The sequence below is a fragment of the Mirounga angustirostris genome, unplaced genomic scaffold (genome assembly GCF_029215605.1).
Source record: "Mirounga angustirostris isolate CCGP_5_RB_7025 unplaced genomic scaffold, mMirAng1.0.hap1 SCAF_7, whole genome shotgun sequence".
NCBI classification, from domain to species: Eukaryota; Metazoa; Chordata; class Mammalia; order Carnivora; family Phocidae; genus Mirounga; species Mirounga angustirostris.
This window is the reverse complement of record NW_026991715.1, coordinates 143194665-143212836: the sequence shown is the minus strand read 5'-3', so window position 1 is coordinate 143212836 and position 18172 is coordinate 143194665. Positions and strand designations below refer to the sequence as shown.

The following is an 18172-nucleotide window of genomic DNA, read 5'->3' as shown; positions in this document are numbered from 1 at the left end:
TGTATGATATTAACAAATAAAAGATTCTGGTAAGAAAATACAAGAATGCCTGGGAAGGAAAAAACTAACCTGATAACTCTCTGATGAATTACTTGATCCCCCAGCATCACCCTGTGTTGTCAAAGGAGGTAATCTATAGAGTGATGCAGTTTAGGGCTTTCCTGTGGCTGAACTCTATAAAGCATTCATCGGGACTTGAAAAATATTTCAAAGGATATAAAGTGATCATCCAGCATGAAGGGTGGAAATAAACAGTGAGCACACCAACTGGAGGTCCTCTGGAGTCTGTATTTTATCGAAAGTGTGTTCCTAAAAAAGGCTAGTAAATGACTTCGCCCTGAATGTATACAGAGCCTGGATATGGAGAAGACAAAGTAGGTATAAACTCAGGAGGACACCCAAGCTCACTTTGATTTTGCCTTTTAATTCAAGGTTTTATTTCTCGTCTTGCACTTCCATCATCCCTGGCAGAACAGTCTCAGTAATAATAGTTAACAGGATGTGCCCCACCTACATGATCTCACGGAAGCCCGGAGAACCCTGCAGGGAAGTGCTGTTGTTTTCCTCATTTTACAGATAAGGGGAAAGGCTCACAGAGATGGGATTCCTTTTCTCGGGATCGTGGCGGCAGAGCCAAGACTCGAGCTTACCTGTCTACGGCACACCCTCAAGCTGCCCAGTTCTAGAACATGTCCACCCCGCCAGTAAATCTCTGGGAACTCTGGCCACCCAGCTACTCTGTCTTGCAAACCCTTCTTTACAACTGGGATCATTTGGGTCTATATTTGAACCGAAGCAGCGGCAAGTTGTTAAGGTGCCTTAAAGGCATCCTACTTACATGAAAAATAAGTGGGCAAGCCCGGAGCTTGATCCCTTCCTTCCTCCGCTTGATGAGGTTCAGCCCAGCTGCTAGGCTGGCACCCAGACTCCTCTAGGACTTGCCTTTCAGAGACAAGCATGGATCTTCATGTCCATGTTCACATGACGCTCCCGAGTATTCTAGATGTATGTGTACCTCTCCTCCTCCCTTTCCTACCTTCCTTTCCAGTCTCTTGGCTGATTTCAAAAATGTCATCATTCAGGAACAGGGTTTGGACTTTTATGTGCTTTACTGATGAGTTCTGCAGCTTTCTGTCTCGCCAGCAGACTGCCCTGAGGTCTCTGCTCTCAGGAACAGGGTCTAGTTCACACTTGTAGCTCCAACTACTTACCTAAACCCTGGCACCTAGTACTCTATGAACGCTTATTAAATAAATGTCTTGTGCCAGCCCAGCTGCAAAGTCTTATCGGTTCCTCCTCTCCCAACAGCTACTGGAATTAGAGATCACAATGTGGGGGCACCCAGCTTGATCAGTTGATGGAGCATGTGACTCTTGACTTCAGGGTTGTGAGTTCAAGCCCCAAGTTAGGCATATAGCCTACTTAAAAAATGAATTAAATTAAATTAAATTAAATTGTATTCCTTCCTGTCCATCACACCAAGAGATTTAAGAAAAAAGAGAGAGATGTAGAATGTGACCATCATGCTAAACCAACAACAACCAACCCCATGACCCAGGTCTTATGATGGCACTCAATTTAAGCAAATCCATCACCAACATTCACAGTGCTTCCAGTTCCTATTCTTAAACAGTACTGATTCTAAAATGTTAAAAAAAAAAAAAAAAAAAAATCTCCTAAGGCAATGATGGTACAGATATCAGGAACTTATTTTTCTTTTTTCTTTTCTTTGGTTTAGTTATGGACTCTGATTATAGAACATGCTTAAGGAGAAACAAAAGGAAACACTGATAAAGAACATGTTATTGATGATTAAGAGAAACCAGAGTCATAGCAACGATAATAATGACTAACATTTACTGGGTGCCCAGCCTGGGTACCTACATCCATCACCTCTAGTCCACACAGTGATTCCAAAAGGAGGGAATCAGAGAGGTGAGGTGTCTTAGCCAAGACCACATAGCTGTTGAGGGCAGAGTCCAGGGCTCGACATGCAAGTGTGACTCACGGAAGCTGTAAGAATACTTGGGAGAAAGGCGCATGTTGTTTAGACCTATCTACATTTCTTATCAAGCAGATGAGAAGTTTCTACTTTGATTTCTGCGGCCCTCTGCCTGAGTGACAGTGTAGTAGGGATGACTTGTGCCCAGAGTGGAAGGAAGGACTGGTCACGAAAAACACCATGAGCTTTCAGAGAAAGGTGCTGTATGTTCTTAGCAAATTAGAACAACTATTTTATCATCCGGAATATCAGCAGCTCCATCCACCTGATGGTGAACTTCCCAGAGACTAAAGCTGCCAACATTGTTGAATTTCCACAGGGCAATGAGCAAAAGACTGACAAGAAGATCAATGCCTCTGGTCTTTGATTTTTTAAGTATTAATTTTAGTGAGGAGTTCTTCTGTAAAAGGGCAGCAAAGCTCGCTTTGAAATCCCAGTGACTGACCAAAAAAAGGGGGGGGGGGGTGACTCACTTCTCCCATAATCAAGATAAAAAAAATAAGCAAATGAACATTTAGGGGAAGACAGGCTAAGACAAACTTTGGAATCACTTCTATTTATATACTTACAGATACCTACTTTGCTCTTAAAGTTCTCAAGTTTTTTTTGATACAGAAAGATGTACAAGACAATGAACATAGTGAAAGAATTAAGCTGCAGAGAATTTTGTATAATCTGATACCCACATGTAAAAATTAAAAGGAATTTGGACACACAAACACTAGACATTTCTAGAAGGAAAGGAAATAAACTGTTGTTTTTAAAAAACAGAAAAAAAATTACTCTCATACTTTCAACTATATGTCCTTCTGTACTATTTAAATTTTTCACCACAAAGATGTGACTCTGAAAACAAACACTTCTTGCGTTCACTTGGGAAATGCTTATTTAGCACCTATAATGTGACAGCAGTATTCTAGGAATAGTAAATAGATCATGGGAAGTCCATGTCAGCTCTTGAGCTGACATCCTAAAGGAAGGAAACAAGTTATTTAAAAGTAGGAAACAGAGGGCGCCTGGGTGGCTCAGTTGGTTAAGCGACTGCCTTCGGCTCAGGTCATGATCCTGGAGTCCCTGGATCGAGTCCCGCATCGGGCTCCCTGCTCGGCGGGGAGTCTGCTTCTCCCTCTGACCCTCCCACCTCTCACGTGCTCTCTCTCATTCTCTCTCAAATAAATAAATAAAATCTTTAAAAAAAAAAAAAGTAGGAAACAGAAATAATAAAGCTGGTTGGGAGGGCAAGAGATGTGGGGATCACTACTTCATGTGGGGGGTATGAAGACCCCTCTGAGGTGACATGTGAGCAGAGCCCAGAAGGAGGTGAGGAAGCAAGCTATGCTAGAACTAAAGGGAAAAAGAGTTCCAGGTCAAGGGGACAGCAAGTGCAAGGGCTCTGAAGCAAGAGTGTGCTGTTCAAGGAACAGCCAAGGAGCAAGCGGCTGGAGCTGAATGAGGAAAAAGAAACAGAAAAATAGCTGGAACCAGATCCTGCCCAGCCCTACAGGCCAACATGAGGACATCGGCGTTTATTTTGGGTGAGATAGAAAGACAATGGAGGGACTGTGGCAAAGAGGTGACAGAATATGACTTACATCCCAGCGTCTGAATTGAGGATAGACTCCAGGGGGCTCAATGGCAGAAGCAGAGAGACCAGTTAAAAGACTATTGCAATAATCCAGGCTAGAGATTATGGAGATCACCTAAGCAGTGAACATAGATGGACAAGAGTCCTGGCGTGTTCTACGTTTAGACCAGGACGATAAAGAGGAGCCAGAAGAAGGGGTATGAAAGGACAACCGGAAGAGTACGAAGAGCCAGGAGAGCGTGGTGTCCTGGAAGCTGTGTGGAGAAAGTGGATCAAAAAGAAGAGAGTGCTCACCTGTGCAAACCTGTGCTGTCTGATGGGTGGGGAAAGATGAGAATGAATAATGACCAGTGCACTGAGCAACATGAAAATCTGCATGGCACCCTCCCAGAGAGGGCAGAGAGTGTGAGAGGCAGCATAACGGCCCCCCAGAGACATCCACGTTCTAACCCCTGAAACCTGTAACAGGTTCCCTCAAATGACTCACGGGACTTTGCAGCTATAATGTCAAAGGCCTCATGAGGGGAGATTATCCTGGATTACCTGGTGGGCCCAATCTAATCTCATGAGTCCTTCAGAAGGGAGGAGGGAGGCAGAAGCCTGGGTCAGACACAGGACTGAAGACAGAGGAGAGAGTCGATGCACAAACGGGTCTCAGCCCACCGCTGCTGACTGTGAAGTTGGAGGACGAGGTAATGAACCAAGGAACACTGTAGCCTCCCAAAGCTGGGGACAGCCCTCAGCTGACAATCAGCAAGAAACAGGCCGTGGGCCCTCCACAGCCAAGAAAAGAATTCTGCCAACGACCTCAAAGCACAGGAAGTGGGTTCTGCCTTACAGACTCCAGGAGGGAGCACAACCCTGCTGACCCCTGCTGTCAGCCCAAGAAGACGCGTGTCAGACTTCTAACACGCAGACTGTTGAATCATCCATTTGTGTTGTTCAACCTTCCAAATTTGTGGTGCCCTGTTATGGGACCAACAGAAACTGAATACAGAGCCGAACTGGAGTGAATTCAAAATAAAATAGGAGAAAAGGAACAGGTGCTTCTGAGGAGTTTTGATGGGAGCCCAGAAATGGGAAGAAACCCAGAGGGTTTGCTGTAGGATTTTCTTTCTGGTAGCGATTACAGCAGATTTGTAAGTTGATGAGGATGATCCAGCCGGAGGTGGAAACTGATGATGTTCCCAGAGAGAAAAGCACTGTTGGTGGAGATGTTGGCTTTTGAGGGCCCCATAGAAGGTCCATCCGGAGAGCTGAGTGCACGAGGGCAGGCACCCCGGTCAGCAGACTTGGGGGGGGCGTGGTCTCTCCTGGGACAGCACCTTCCCCCGCAAACAGGAAAGGTGGTCTTCCCCAGAGAGGGAGGGAGGGGAGCGCTGGGGGGGGCGTTCTGAGAAGACAGAAGGTGGGAGATCACTGCCTGACCCACAGACGTTTCAAGGAATTTGTCACATTTTGTGATTAGCCACCTCTGCACTTCAGAACAAAGACAAACACTTCAAAGGGACGTCCAAGCACATCCAGTGTAAATCATCTTCAATCCAGGCATTAGAAGGACTAGGAAAGAGGATGGAGAGGGGGAACGTGACAATACAATCTCTCCGTTGAAAGTCAGCACTGCATTTAGCATCATGAATGAGCAGAAGGAACAGCCGAGCAGCACAGGAGTAACAGGATTATTATGTCAAACTTTTCTGTTTTGTCTGAGAATATTTTTAATCGAATAGCCCCGAGCTTCACTTCATGAAAATGAATGAGATTCAACTTCAGCTTCTACTCAGGCCAAATACTGATTTTAGCACTCAGGTCGTTTTGTCCAAAACAGGTATTCAGTGCATCCCCGAACAGAGCATCTGCACCATTAGTGCATGTCCTGAAGTTCAAAAGGGACTAAGGGAATTACAGACTAGGAGCTGTGGAAGGATGCTTGGGGCCTCGTTCATCTTACAGATGAGGAAACTGAGTCTTGGGAAGGTGCAAGGAGCCTCTGGCCAGCACAGTTGCTGCATAAGAAGCAGAGGACAACTAAGAGCGCCAGATGCCCAGGCCACCGTCCTCCCCATCACTTTTCACCTGTATTGATACTCAATTTCTTTCCTGCTAAAAAAACATCTGAACGGTCTCTAATAACAGCAGGTGCCACTGTCTGCAAAGCAGGCCTCGAGGCTAAATGTGATTTGCACTTATTGATACACGGCAATTAATTCCTTTTCTTGCCCATCTGATGTCCACTGAGGTCATTTAAACTTAGCCTGTCTAAGAATGAAAGCAAAGGAAGCAAAGCATTTCAGTCACAAACCTAAATTCCAAGCAAAGACCCATGTGTAAAGCTAAAAATACTGAATTTCAAAGACTTTGGTATAAAAGAGCCTCTAAACCCTAAAGAGACATTAGGCAGAAATCCCCTGAGTAACTCAAGAGAACTAAAATGTCAGGGAGGGGGCGGAGGGAGAGAGGTTGTGGAATCACAGAATTCTTCCATCACCTGTCTGTGAGTGGAGTTATGACAAGCCTGTCAGTGCAGCCTAAAAATTCATTCTGGTATATGAAAGCCACATCTGTGATGTGGATCATCATCTTGTCAGAATCTTCGTTAAAATAAAATCTGCACTGTTTCAGCCACTCAAAATCTGTAGGGCTCTTGATATGCATATGACACTGAAATGCAAAAGATATATGTTAAAGTCGAGATGAGAACCACGTATTAAATATGCACATTAGCATTCATGTAGATCATAATGGGATGCAAATGGAACTCAGAGACAAACCAACTGGTTCAGAGATGTCAACTACATCACCATCCAACCATTCATTTACTGATCAGCAGAAAGGATACTTTAGAAGATACAGGAATAGAAAAATTCAAGAGAAATCCTTAATTGTGCCCACCAATTTAAATAGTAGGACATATTTTAATAGTAAGATATTCCATTTCTCAGGTTGCACCCTTCAATGCCCATACTACAGTCCTAACCATAAAAAGTTATCATCCACAAAAAACATGTTTTGGCATACAAAGACAGAATCAAACAATCTCACTTGGAAAAAGGCATCTATTATGATTATGACAAAGTACACTGTTGGGTTGTTTTTTCCTAATCCATTCATTATTTTTCCTAGGATTTGCAGCAGGCCAAAATGTCTAACATCTAAATGGCAGGTTATTGTCCAGCAATACTTTTGCCTGAATTTTTTAACCAAAATTTTAAGCCCTTTTAATCAGTTTTATTTGACAAATAATAAATCTAAAATTATCCAGAGCCCTTTATTTCTCAGAGAAGCAAATGGTGTGCTTAACTGTTAAGAGAGGAGATTAGAACACAGCAGCTTGAAAGAGCTTCTTCCCAACACATCAGAACCAATCTTTTATGATCTTTTTTACATAATGGGGTGAGACACGATCCAGCAAATTATTATGAAAATAAGACCTTCTTGCCTCTTATCTAATGCTCTATTTTAGAGTAGAGGACAAATTTCATTTCTTTTCACACTTCCTGTCTTCTATAGCTACTAAACTCTGTTTGCCACTCTGTCCTCTTTTTAAAGGCAAAAATCTGCATGACACCTGAATGTCGCCAACCATATTAGGAAAGGCCACTGGCAATCATTGACATAAAAGATAGCAAAACTTGTTAAAGATAGGATTTATCAAAAGCCTTAGAGGAAGCACAAAGCCACTCTACCAGCAGTGTTACTTATTTTTCTATAATAATAAATTGGTAATCTTTAACTACTAACTTATAGGAGCACAAGACAAATGCAAGCTTTTTCAGGATGCTACCTGGCAGTTTAGTGTTAATGATGATTGCATAAAGAATTTTTAAAATGAAGTCAAGTTGCTCAATAACATCTTAGCAGAGATCATCGAAATGGGACTGAAATTTCAGTTAAAGACCAAAAAAGAAAATCTGACCAACAATGTCTCATCATGAAGATGACCTTTTGCCTGAATCTAACCTTTTCTTTGAATTCATTCAAACAAATTCCAGTGGGTAAACACAGATAGTACCTAGTATTTGTTTTTCTGTATATGCCATAGCATTTATAAAGCATTTACCAAGTCATCAAATATATCCCTTTGGTGCACATGAATAGTAATCAAAGTCTCATATTTAACTCGTTCTATGGAACTCAGATCCTTTGTTGTGATGCCTATCAATATGTTCAAGAGCTCCAGAAAAGACTGATTGGTTTTCTGCATGATTTTTTTATCAAACTTGGCATTTCTGAGGGCTTCTTCTGAATCCCGTGTCCATATCATTTGAATTCCCAATAATCCAACCTTATGGAAACAAAAAAGGCTTTATGAGTGTGTATGGCATATTAATATATTTAAATAGAAATTACAATACAGTAAATAATGGCGAGTATTATGCAAATGTAAGGCCATTCTTGATTACATCAACTTGATTCATTGTTTGGAAACCTATGGAAATTCTTTTCATACTGTTCACCTGGCAATTACATACATACAGCCTCATCGTGTGTCCACAATTTTTTCCTTGTAATTTTAAATCATTTACTGTTAAAGTCATATTTCCTTGATAGATAGACTTAAAGTTACTGGAAGGGAAAGAATATGTCTTAAACCTGTTTTCCTTGAACTAACACAAGGTTTACACATGGTAGATACTCACAAAATCTTTATTGATCATAATGGCTAAGAAAACATCATTTTCTGCCTTCTAATGCTAAAATAGATTTCTTGTCTTTCTGGCAAAGCATACACTCAGTACTTTTTTATGATTTATTTATTAAAGAGATTCAGTAGGAAAAAACCTTTTAAGTTAAAAAATATAAAGAAAACATATGTATATAAAACCTACGTAAGACATATATATATATATATAACCAAATAATCTGTAGCTGAAACATTTAAGCTTATCTATATTAAGAAATCCTCATGAAAATCTTAATTCTGGTCCAGTCTTAAATTATAGCCAGTTGTGTAACCTACAACAGACAATGTATGAAATCTAAAATGACTATTCTGTAGAAAATACTTTCCAATTTCAATACACTGACCTGAGCAGGGAAGGAAGAAAGAAATTCAATCAGCTGGAAATCTGTTTCTTGAATATTTGCAGCTGCCTGGCGAATCACAAGATGCAAGGAGGACTGAGACTCCTCTAGGAGAGAATTAAGCCAAACTTCCACATTACCCTCTGCCATCACAGGTTTATCCAATTCAACAGTCTCACCCTCTCGAGAGGAGATTGACAGAATGCGATCATAGATCTGTGGTAGAAGCCAAAAAAAAAAAAAAACCAGCCATATTCATATAAAGAATGAATCCTCTGCTGCCCTCTTGTCAATGTTATCCTTCCCGAAGGAAGTTAAGCTATAGATTATAAAATAAAAGGCAAAAGGTGATATAAAATCAATTTCAAGCCAACAAAAAGTAGTTACCCATGAAATCTAAAAGGGAATACTGAATCGACTCCCAATAGTCTATACCTGAGAGGGGAACGCTTGTTTTCTAAGAGAAATACTCACTACAAAGGTGATGATCAAAAAACATCTAGTTTCCCCAAATGAAATGGGACACCGTAACAGCTGTCATCCACATGGCAAGCTTACCAATCGACATTGACAATGTCCAGGTCAATATGATCAATGCAAACACCTTACCAGGTAAGTCCAATTCTGTAGAAAATGCTGTGCCAGGGAGCTCCTGGAGGCACATAACATTTTCTGATTCAAACCCAGCTCCTCATCTGGTCCTCTCACCCCAGGTTCCATGCAGTATGGCCTCGCAAGAATAGCATCCTATATACTAAAATACAGGCTCAAATGTTACTCTGACACTCATTGACCACACAATGGTAGAGGACACATCTCTGAGACTAAATTTCCTGCTTATAACTAGTCCATTAAAAACCATGCCTGTCCTGCTTCCCTACCCACTTCACAGGCTGTTCATGACAAGTAAATCAAATAAAGCAAACTATCCAGTAAATACAAATGTTTGTCGTCATTATTGTTCTTTGGTAAGTGGAATATCGTTCCCTTGGGCCCCAGTTTAGGACTGTATTAATGAACCCTCCTTAGTTGTAGACAGACCTGGTCTACCAAGAAGCCATAAGACTGACGTTCCATGGCCTGTCACTTACACAGTCCCTTTCCAAGTCCTGAACATAGATTTGTATTTATCCTTTTATAAGAGTTAAGACCCACAAAAACAGGATCTGCCCCTGGTTGTAGAAAACGTTATGGCAAGAACAAACAACAACAAAAAAATAATGCTATTTATTTTAAGACGTAATTGCTATGAACGGTGGCTAAAAATGAGGAAGTTTAATTTGTCCTCACTGTACAAGGAGATGGTGAGAAGCTTTCCTCTAGAACCATGAAATCCCAGTGCAGGAGGATTTGAGCAAAGCATCAGGGAGAAATTCCTGTGTAATTCAGTACCTCTTTCAACACACACATCCAGTAGATCTACAAGAAACGATGATTTTAAACCACTAAGTCCATACTGTCCTCCCTTCCTCTCTGCCCGCCCTCCTTCGTCAAGGCTTTCTTGTAGCATGAAATCCCAGTGCAGGAGGATTTGAGCAAAGCATCAGGGAGAAATTCCTGTGTAATTCAGTACCTCTTTCAACACACACATCCAGCAGATCTACAAGAAACGATGATTTTAAACCACTAAGTCCACACTGTCCTCCCTTCCTCTCTGCCCGCCCTCCTTCATCAAGGCTTTCTTGTAGCAGCTCAGCCTTTTCCATCTTAACTGCACAATCATTTCTGACACAGGTTTCCATGCCCCCACCGCCTTCTATTGTCCCTCTGACACTGAGCCAGAGCATCCTTCCGAAACACAAATCAGGTCACTTCTCTGTGTAAAAACCTCCTGCGCCTTCTGTCATGTTCAGGACGAAGTGGAATTCCGTAGTGTGATGCACTTGGCCTTGTGGAATCTGGTCCATGTCTCCTTCTCCCCCTTTTCACTTTGCTCATCACCGCCTCTCATGGGTTAAAATGTGTGCCCCCAAAATATATGTTGAAGTCCTAAGCCCCAGTACCTGTGAGTGGGACCTTATTTGGAAATAGGGTCTTTGTAGATATCATCAAGTTAAGATGAAGGTGGTCCCTAAAAACACCTACTGCTGTTTTTACAAGTAGAAGGAAATTAAGACACAGAGACACAAGGAAAATATCATGTGAAGCCATAGGCAGATGTCAACGTGACATGTGTCTAAGCCAAGGACCATCCAGGGTTGCCAATTGCCACCAGAACCTAGGAGAGAAGCATGGAATAAATTCTCCTTCAAAGCCTCCAGTAGGAACCAACCCTGCCGACATCTTAGATCAGACTTCCAGCCTCCAGAACTGTGAGAGAATACATTTCTGTTGTCAATCCAGAGCAACCCTAGCAAACCAATACAATCCCTCACACACCCACACTCTGACAGCCCGGGTTGCCCGCACCTTCAGACCCCTGTGCCTGCCCTTCCTTCTGAATGGGCCATGTTCCAGTTCCCCACCTGCCTGGTTATGTTTCACTTCAAAACACCAGTTCAAGCACCATGCTCTCTGCAGGAAGCCTTCCCTTACACCCCTGACACCAGCTGAAGGCTCCCTGACAGCATTCCCACGCTCTCTGTGCCTAACACAAGCACAGCCATTCAATAATTATCAACTGTTTAATTGCCAAATTTCTGACGAATGCTGCACTGCATAAAAATGACTTCAGTATTGATTATGATAAATTCTTCCTTGGAACCCCAGGACGAGCACCATGCCTGGCACATACCCAGGGGCGGGAACTTACATGACCGATTTTGATTGCTTGCAATGCAATAGGCCCACCCCTGCAGCAACCGCGCTCTAGATGGACCCCACCTGAGCACGGTTCCCCAAGGCCTGTGTATTCCCGTGTTACGCACACCATCTGGCACACGGAGGTTGCTCAGCAAGTGCAAACTGCATGCTAGGATGAATAAATGAATGGCACCAGGGGTTTACAGGAAGCCCCAGGGGACAACGGAACACACTGTCAAACCAGAAGGGTCACTCTCTCAGGGAACTGCGGGTGAAGGGATGGATCAGGCAGGATCTCCTGGCAGGTGTGCCAATAGAGTTATCTTCACATTGAATGGCTTCTCTTGGGTTCCCCACAACTCCATGATTCTAGAAACTTCTTGGAAGTGTTAAAAAATAAAAAGGATTCAATCAAGCATGATGAGAAACAGGGACGGCGATCATGCCAAAAACTTCTGAAAGCTGATGAAAACAACCCAATCACTGTGGTAATTCTGTTTAGTGAAGGCATTATTCTCTGAACAATTGGTTTCTTTGTTTTGTCGAATTTCTCAACAGCTAGCTTGGCATGCAAAACCCTGAACGCCACGCACAATGCATTCCTAATCATATTTAAACTAGTTGTTACCCAAATTTACACTTTGGAGATTAAGAAATCACACAATTCTGAAGGCAAATGGGGCCCCCAAGTTCGTCTTTAATCACTAGCTGAGAGCACGAACGGACAGGAAAGTCACGCTTTGTACACACCAGAGAGCTATTTCATAAAGACAGTGGAGGTTTAAGAGATGGCAAGTGCAGGCCAGCAATCAGAATCAGGCAAACCTTTTCATGGAACTTGACGGTTTTGACGTTGTCAAACACATTCAGCAAATGGGCCTGTATCGTGTGTGTGTCTGATGCCTGCCCCAGTATCTCCAAAAGCGCAGGGTCTGAGACGAAGAAGAACCGAGGAAAGCACAGTCGTTTTTTCTCCAAGTATCTACGTGGGGAGAGGCAAAGAGAAACTGCATAAACACAGAGAGCGGACCTTTCTAGAAATAAATTAATCTGGATGGGGAAAGGCGGGAAAGATCTTGAGACAAGCTAATTTTCCCACATACTGTTCAATGTCTTGGTTTTGTTTTATTCCTCATCTTGCCAAGTAGCATTCCATATTTGGACGAGAAACAAATTTTTTTTTCCAGGACTGAGAGGAGAATTTCTTCATTTTTCACAAGTGTGAGGTATACATTTGACTTTGTCTGGAAAATCCTGTACTTTCTTGGTAGAGGACAGGAGCAATTACACACAAGGAGTTTGGGGGGAGGTTAGGTTTGTTTGCAAGCATGGGGCTGTGTCAGTGAAAGGCTGCATCTCATTCTAGGAATTGTATCTTAAAGAATGCAATGAATCCGTCACCGAAGCAGAAGCAAAATCCAGCTCTGAATAAACTGTGCGAAGGGGCTCTGGACCTGCTCTCTGCTCCAGGATTTACTGAAACCCAGGGAATGTTCCTGTCATTGCCCTGTTTTCAACTGTGCTTTCGTTTCTCTATTTGCTTTATTTTATGGTGACTCCTTAATGTTATGGATATATTTTTTTCTGTTATTTTCATATCAATACCTCTGTAACTTCATTTCCTTGCATACTTCAATATAATTATTGCAGTTCTCATTGTAATTTCTTTTTGAAATCTTACCAGAAATCCTTCTTAAACTTTTGTCTTTTAATTTCTATTCCTTCCTTGTCATGTGTATTATTGTTTCATTCCTGTGTAAAATCATGGGGGAAATATTCTTATGGCAAAGAGGCAGATTCTCTTCATAGAAGGTATTTACTAAGGACAGTGTAGACCAGAGGCCGAGTAAGCTGGTGCCCTCGAGGCCACGCGTGGGGAACGCTTGGCCGCCCATACTTAGTCAAATGCTGGACCTGTGTGTTGTTGAGTGGGAGGCCCAGCATGAGGGCAAGAGTTAAATTCCTTAAGACAAAAGAGAGGACATTTTTCAGAGGCTGAAAGAGGCAAAGAAAGGAAGGAGACAGAAAGGCAGACTGTGGAAGTAAGGTGCCTCTAAAGTAACTGAAATGGACGAGTTTTCTGTGTGTGATATAATCTTCCTCCTCAATGCTCATGAAATACTCGGTAAAATACACTCTACAAACGATCATTTTGGCAATTTGGATTTATTCCCTTTGGGCATGTAAAAAAAGCACAAAGTCTGGCCTCAGAGAGCGGGCAGGAGAAGGCTCTCCAAGAATCTGTTTCCATCCCCCTTATTTTCCTAAAGTCTTACTTTTATGCTCAGAGTGTTTCATGTTGTTTTAGCTTTTTACTTTCCTTACTCTAAAAAGGCCAATTTTATTTTAAATATCCCAATCCGTCTTATTCGTAGAAGCTTGATCTTTACTCTTTAGTGAGAATAGGGAATTCCTTATTCTTATTGGTAAGCATAAATTCTTACCAATTCCTCCCCCTTACTTGTCCCCTTCGCAGTAACCTAGTCTGATTTTGATGAGGAACCAGGTAATGTTGTCTATCCAGTGAGTCAAGGCTGAAAGGAGGCATGTGGAACGTGATGACCAAAACTCTGTGATAGAGTAAACAAGACGATTTATTCCTGACCACAGGAAGTCCTTTCCTATTGATGCAAATCCTCATCAGCTGGGAAGAGTGTTCTTTTGTGTAAACATTAATACTCCAGTGTTTAGACCGGGACTACACACTTTGGCCCATAACCTCTCGGGAACAGAATCAAAAGCCATGAGGAGCTCAGAAAAAACTGTGAATAATTTCAGAGTCGACTTTTTCCTCTGAAGAGTTATAAAATAATGCTGAAACGCCAAGTGACAGAGTAGAGCATGATAAAAAAGAATGAAAAAGGAAAGAGGAGAAAAGGAGTGTGCATGAGTGTGTGCCTAAAACGGCAGGCGGGAGAGGAGTAAGCAAAGAAAAGTAACAAACTCAGCTGCAGGTAGACCAGAGATGTGACTCCTCAGCAAGTTTCTCAGAGGTAACTGAGTCCTGCATGATGTCCTAGGGATTCGTGCCCTCAGTCTTTCCAACATTCTAGTCCTTTTCCTCTTTCCCTCTAGCCTGAGTCTGGTGGTAGACTGCATGGCCATCAAGCCAGCTCCCCATCCAAGAACGTTTAGGGGTACTGCCACACAGCTGCTCATGCTAATCATTACGGTTAAAAAGAATGGCACATCATCAACCATTTGAAAACAAAATCCTTCTTTTGTCAAATGACCTGCAACAGTCCCTTGACTTCATTCAACAATTTTATAAAGCATATCGAATCATTCATACCTGAGAGTCTATTTTTCTAAAAATTTATTTTGGAGGATTTGCTTGCAAGTGGCTTTGCTGTATACTTGAAACTAATATAATGTTATATGTCAATTATACCTCAATAAAAATAAATTATAAACGAAAGCATGTGTAGTTAACCGTTTTTACAATATTACTATTTAACATATTTCTGCTCCCATGATTTGATCTTGACTTGCCAAAGGAAAAGAAAAATATGTTACTCTTGGAATTCACCCAGCCTCCATATACACACGTGTGTGTGTGTGTGTGTGTGTGTACTGATAGGTGTATGAAGCCTCGTTTCTGTATAATCTTGACTACTTGTGTACATCACACTGTTCATATTGTTCTTGGTTGCATATAATGAAATATTTTGCCTCTTCAGATGTTTTTCCAAGAAGAAAATCAGAAAAGTAGGTGTATTAATTTTAAAAAGCAAGAGCTGCTTGAGAATGTTTGCAAGATCTTGTCCCAATGATGGAAGAAGCCCTAAGTCCTATTATTCCAACATCAGGACAAATCCAGCAAGGGCTTGCAGAGAGCATGAGGTGCCAAGCTACCAGTTTTATCTGTGCAACATCAGACATGAACTAAGTTTTAGCAAAAGAAAATCGATGTGCCTAATGCTGTCTAGACCCTCTGGTCCCATTCATCTCTAGGATGCTAAGGGAGGTTTACAGGACCAGTTAACTTACCCAGTGAGGGATTTCTGGCACATTTCCAACTGGTCCAGCAAGTGTGGTAAGAGCTGTCCCATGGTCTCATCTCCAACACAACACTGAACTACATTTGGCATTTCATGAGCCCGAGTCATAATCTTCACCCAAGATTTATCAATATTGGAAAAGCGCTTGGCTTCCTACAAGAACGAGGTAACAACACACACATGGACACATCTGTGATCTCAAGGACAGAGCATCTCACACACCCTTCCATTGAGGCCAGATTTCTGACCAGTCCGGATACCCCAACTATACATGCCTGAAATGTCACACGTGTTCTATTTCAATTCTTCTGCACCATCCCACCCCCTTCCTTACAGAAGGTACCCCCATTATGTTAACTAAAAGAAGACAGATACAGAAATGAAAATACAATATGAGACAGCCTGGGAGGAAAGAGCACTCCTAAGCATTTTTGACAGTTATCTCTAAATAAAGTGAATTTTCTGTTTTTCAAGTTTTCTACTCTGAGCACTGAATTGTTTGTATATCTAGAAAACAAAGCAAACATTTAAAAATAAGACACAAAATTAGGGGATGCCTGGGTGGCTCAGTCAGTTAAGCTTCCAACTCTTCGGGGCGCCTGGGTGGCTCAGTCGTTAAGCTTCCAACTCTTGGTTTCAGCTCAGGTCATGATCTCAGGGTCCTGGGATCAAGCCCCACATCAAGCCCTATATTGAGCCCCACATTGGGCTCCCTGCTTAGCAGGGAGTCTGCTTCTCCCTCTTCCTCTTCCTCTGCCCCTAACCCTGCTCTTGCTCTCTCTGTCTCAAATAAATAAATAAAGTCTTAAAAAAAAAAAGACTCCCTCTGCCCCCCCACCTGCATACACTCCCTCTCAAATAAATAAATCTTTGAAAATAAATAAATATAAGGTACAAAATTAATTACAGTATAACCCTAATATTGTGAAATTTTTGAATATGGATTTTTTTCAGAAAAAAATGGAAAATGCAGAGATTACTCTGAGAGAGTAGAAATAATTTTTTTCTTCCCTAAAACTTTCTATAGTTTACCAAGAAGCATATACTATCAAATATGAGAGCAAGACACCCCACCCAGCTCCTTCAATATTGTATGTGAAAAGTTTCCACTATTAAGTCCAATTTGAGATTCTCCTCCACCCAACAGGAAGAAACACATTCCCAAATATAAAAGCAAAAATAAATACTTAAAATTTCAATGTGTGGATACATTTCACCAGTAGGTGAAAAATACATCAGCTAAAAGATCTGTCCTCTATAATGAAATTGAAAACTCATCACGGGGAAAGGTAGGAAGCCTGAGGAAAGAGAACACGCAACATAATCGTGCTTCTAAAACTCAAGTGTATCGTTAAAACATTATAATTTTGCAAACAATTTAAGGTAATTGAATAAGAATCCTTGAGATTTGATAAAAATGTTTTTATAAAAATTTTGAAATACTACACTCCATATTCCCCATGAGATATTTAAATCTGATGAGAGAAACATGCTCCACAATCTCGAGAAGAAGGCCTTTTATTGTTCTGGAGATTGTTTCCACCCCCCAGTTCTCCAGTGCAGATATAATTGGGTATATTGTACAGCATGGGTTGTTCTAAACTGTCAGAAGGAGCAGAACAAATTATCCCACCATTGTCAAGATAACGACTCCATAATTCTACACTATTCCAAATTCTACCTTCAAATTACCTGAAGAAGCATATCAATTATGCAGGCATTCATCCTTTGTTTTCTTAACCCTCTGCTTCCTACAAAATGGCACAGTTCTCTAGCATTCACATCCTTTCTTCTCCACAATTGCTCTCTCTTTGAAAGACAGTTCAATGGCAACAACAAAAAGATTGGGGCGGGTGTGGCTCAACAGAAGTTGAGATATTATTGCATTTTTAAAGGAATTATTAGTTAGCAGATAGTTCTCTAAGTTAAAACCCTGATGAAATCCTAAGGAAAATTCTCAAACCTTGGGCAGCTGCTTAGCAATATCTCCTCCCACAAAGACAGCTTCTAGGTAAATCCACAAGTTCTGCACCATCATCCAGTTCTCAATGACGTCTGTTGAGTTAGAAAGGCACTGCACCCACTTTTGAATCTGGGCCTTGAATGGCATATTGTACCTAAAATGAAAAATACGTTCAGCATTTGGGGGTTTTTTGTGTGTTTTCTTTTTATTGTTGTTGTTTTCCAACTAAAAGATTTTTTTATCCTAATTTTTACCTATTTCTTTAGCACTTTGATTACATTGCTGGCTTTTTTTTTTTTTTTAAGTTTTATTTATTTAAGTAATCTCTACACCCAATGTGGGGCTTGAACTCACAACCCTGAGACCAAGCGTCACATGCTTTTCTGATGGAGCCAGCCAGGCACCCCCATTGCTGGCTTTTAAAATTAAAGTCACTACCAAGTGACTAATTCATCGTTGTTTATTGGACATTGTTCAACTTGCTCTTTTTTGATCCAGAGCATAGAGAGGTGGGAAAAGACGTGTCATCTGAGGAGCAGATCAGGTGTTAGACTTGACTGCACCCAACTTCTAAAGTAATAAAATTCGAGTCATTGTTGCTACAGCCAAGAGCATAATATTCTTTCTGCTGACCTTCTGTGCCTATTCCAGGGACTCTCTCTGGTTTTTCATATAAAATGGAGCAATTACAGGGACATTGGTGGAGACCATACAACTAATTCAATTTTCAAATATGACGACCCCTGCTCTCTCTCTAGCCTCCCCTTTCCTGGGTCTCTTCCCAACTTCCCACTCACTCATGTCGACCTGCTGGTGTTTGTGTGGTGTGCGTGTGTGTGTGTGTGTGTGTGTTA

The 18172-nt window shown here is 41.5% G+C and overlaps 1 protein-coding gene across 3 annotated transcripts in view; it reads right to left on the bottom strand.

Annotated features, from left to right (window-relative positions):
* The window catches only part of DNAH5 (dynein axonemal heavy chain 5), a 273454-nt gene that overhangs the window by 135424 nt on the left and 119858 nt on the right, over positions 1-18172 (bottom strand). For all 3 annotated transcript variants that reach the window (XM_064596856.1, XM_064596857.1, XM_064596858.1), the window contains exons 30-35: positions 17319-17472; positions 15345-15508; positions 12180-12336; positions 8616-8828; positions 7648-7872; positions 6076-6248 (exon numbers count right to left, since the gene is read on the bottom strand). In XM_064596856.1, coding sequence (XP_064452926.1) covers positions 6076-6248; positions 7648-7872; positions 8616-8828; positions 12180-12336; positions 15345-15508; positions 17319-17472 — 1086 coding nt within the window. The remainder of the gene's footprint in view (positions 1-6075; positions 6249-7647; positions 7873-8615; positions 8829-12179; positions 12337-15344; positions 15509-17318; positions 17473-18172) is intronic.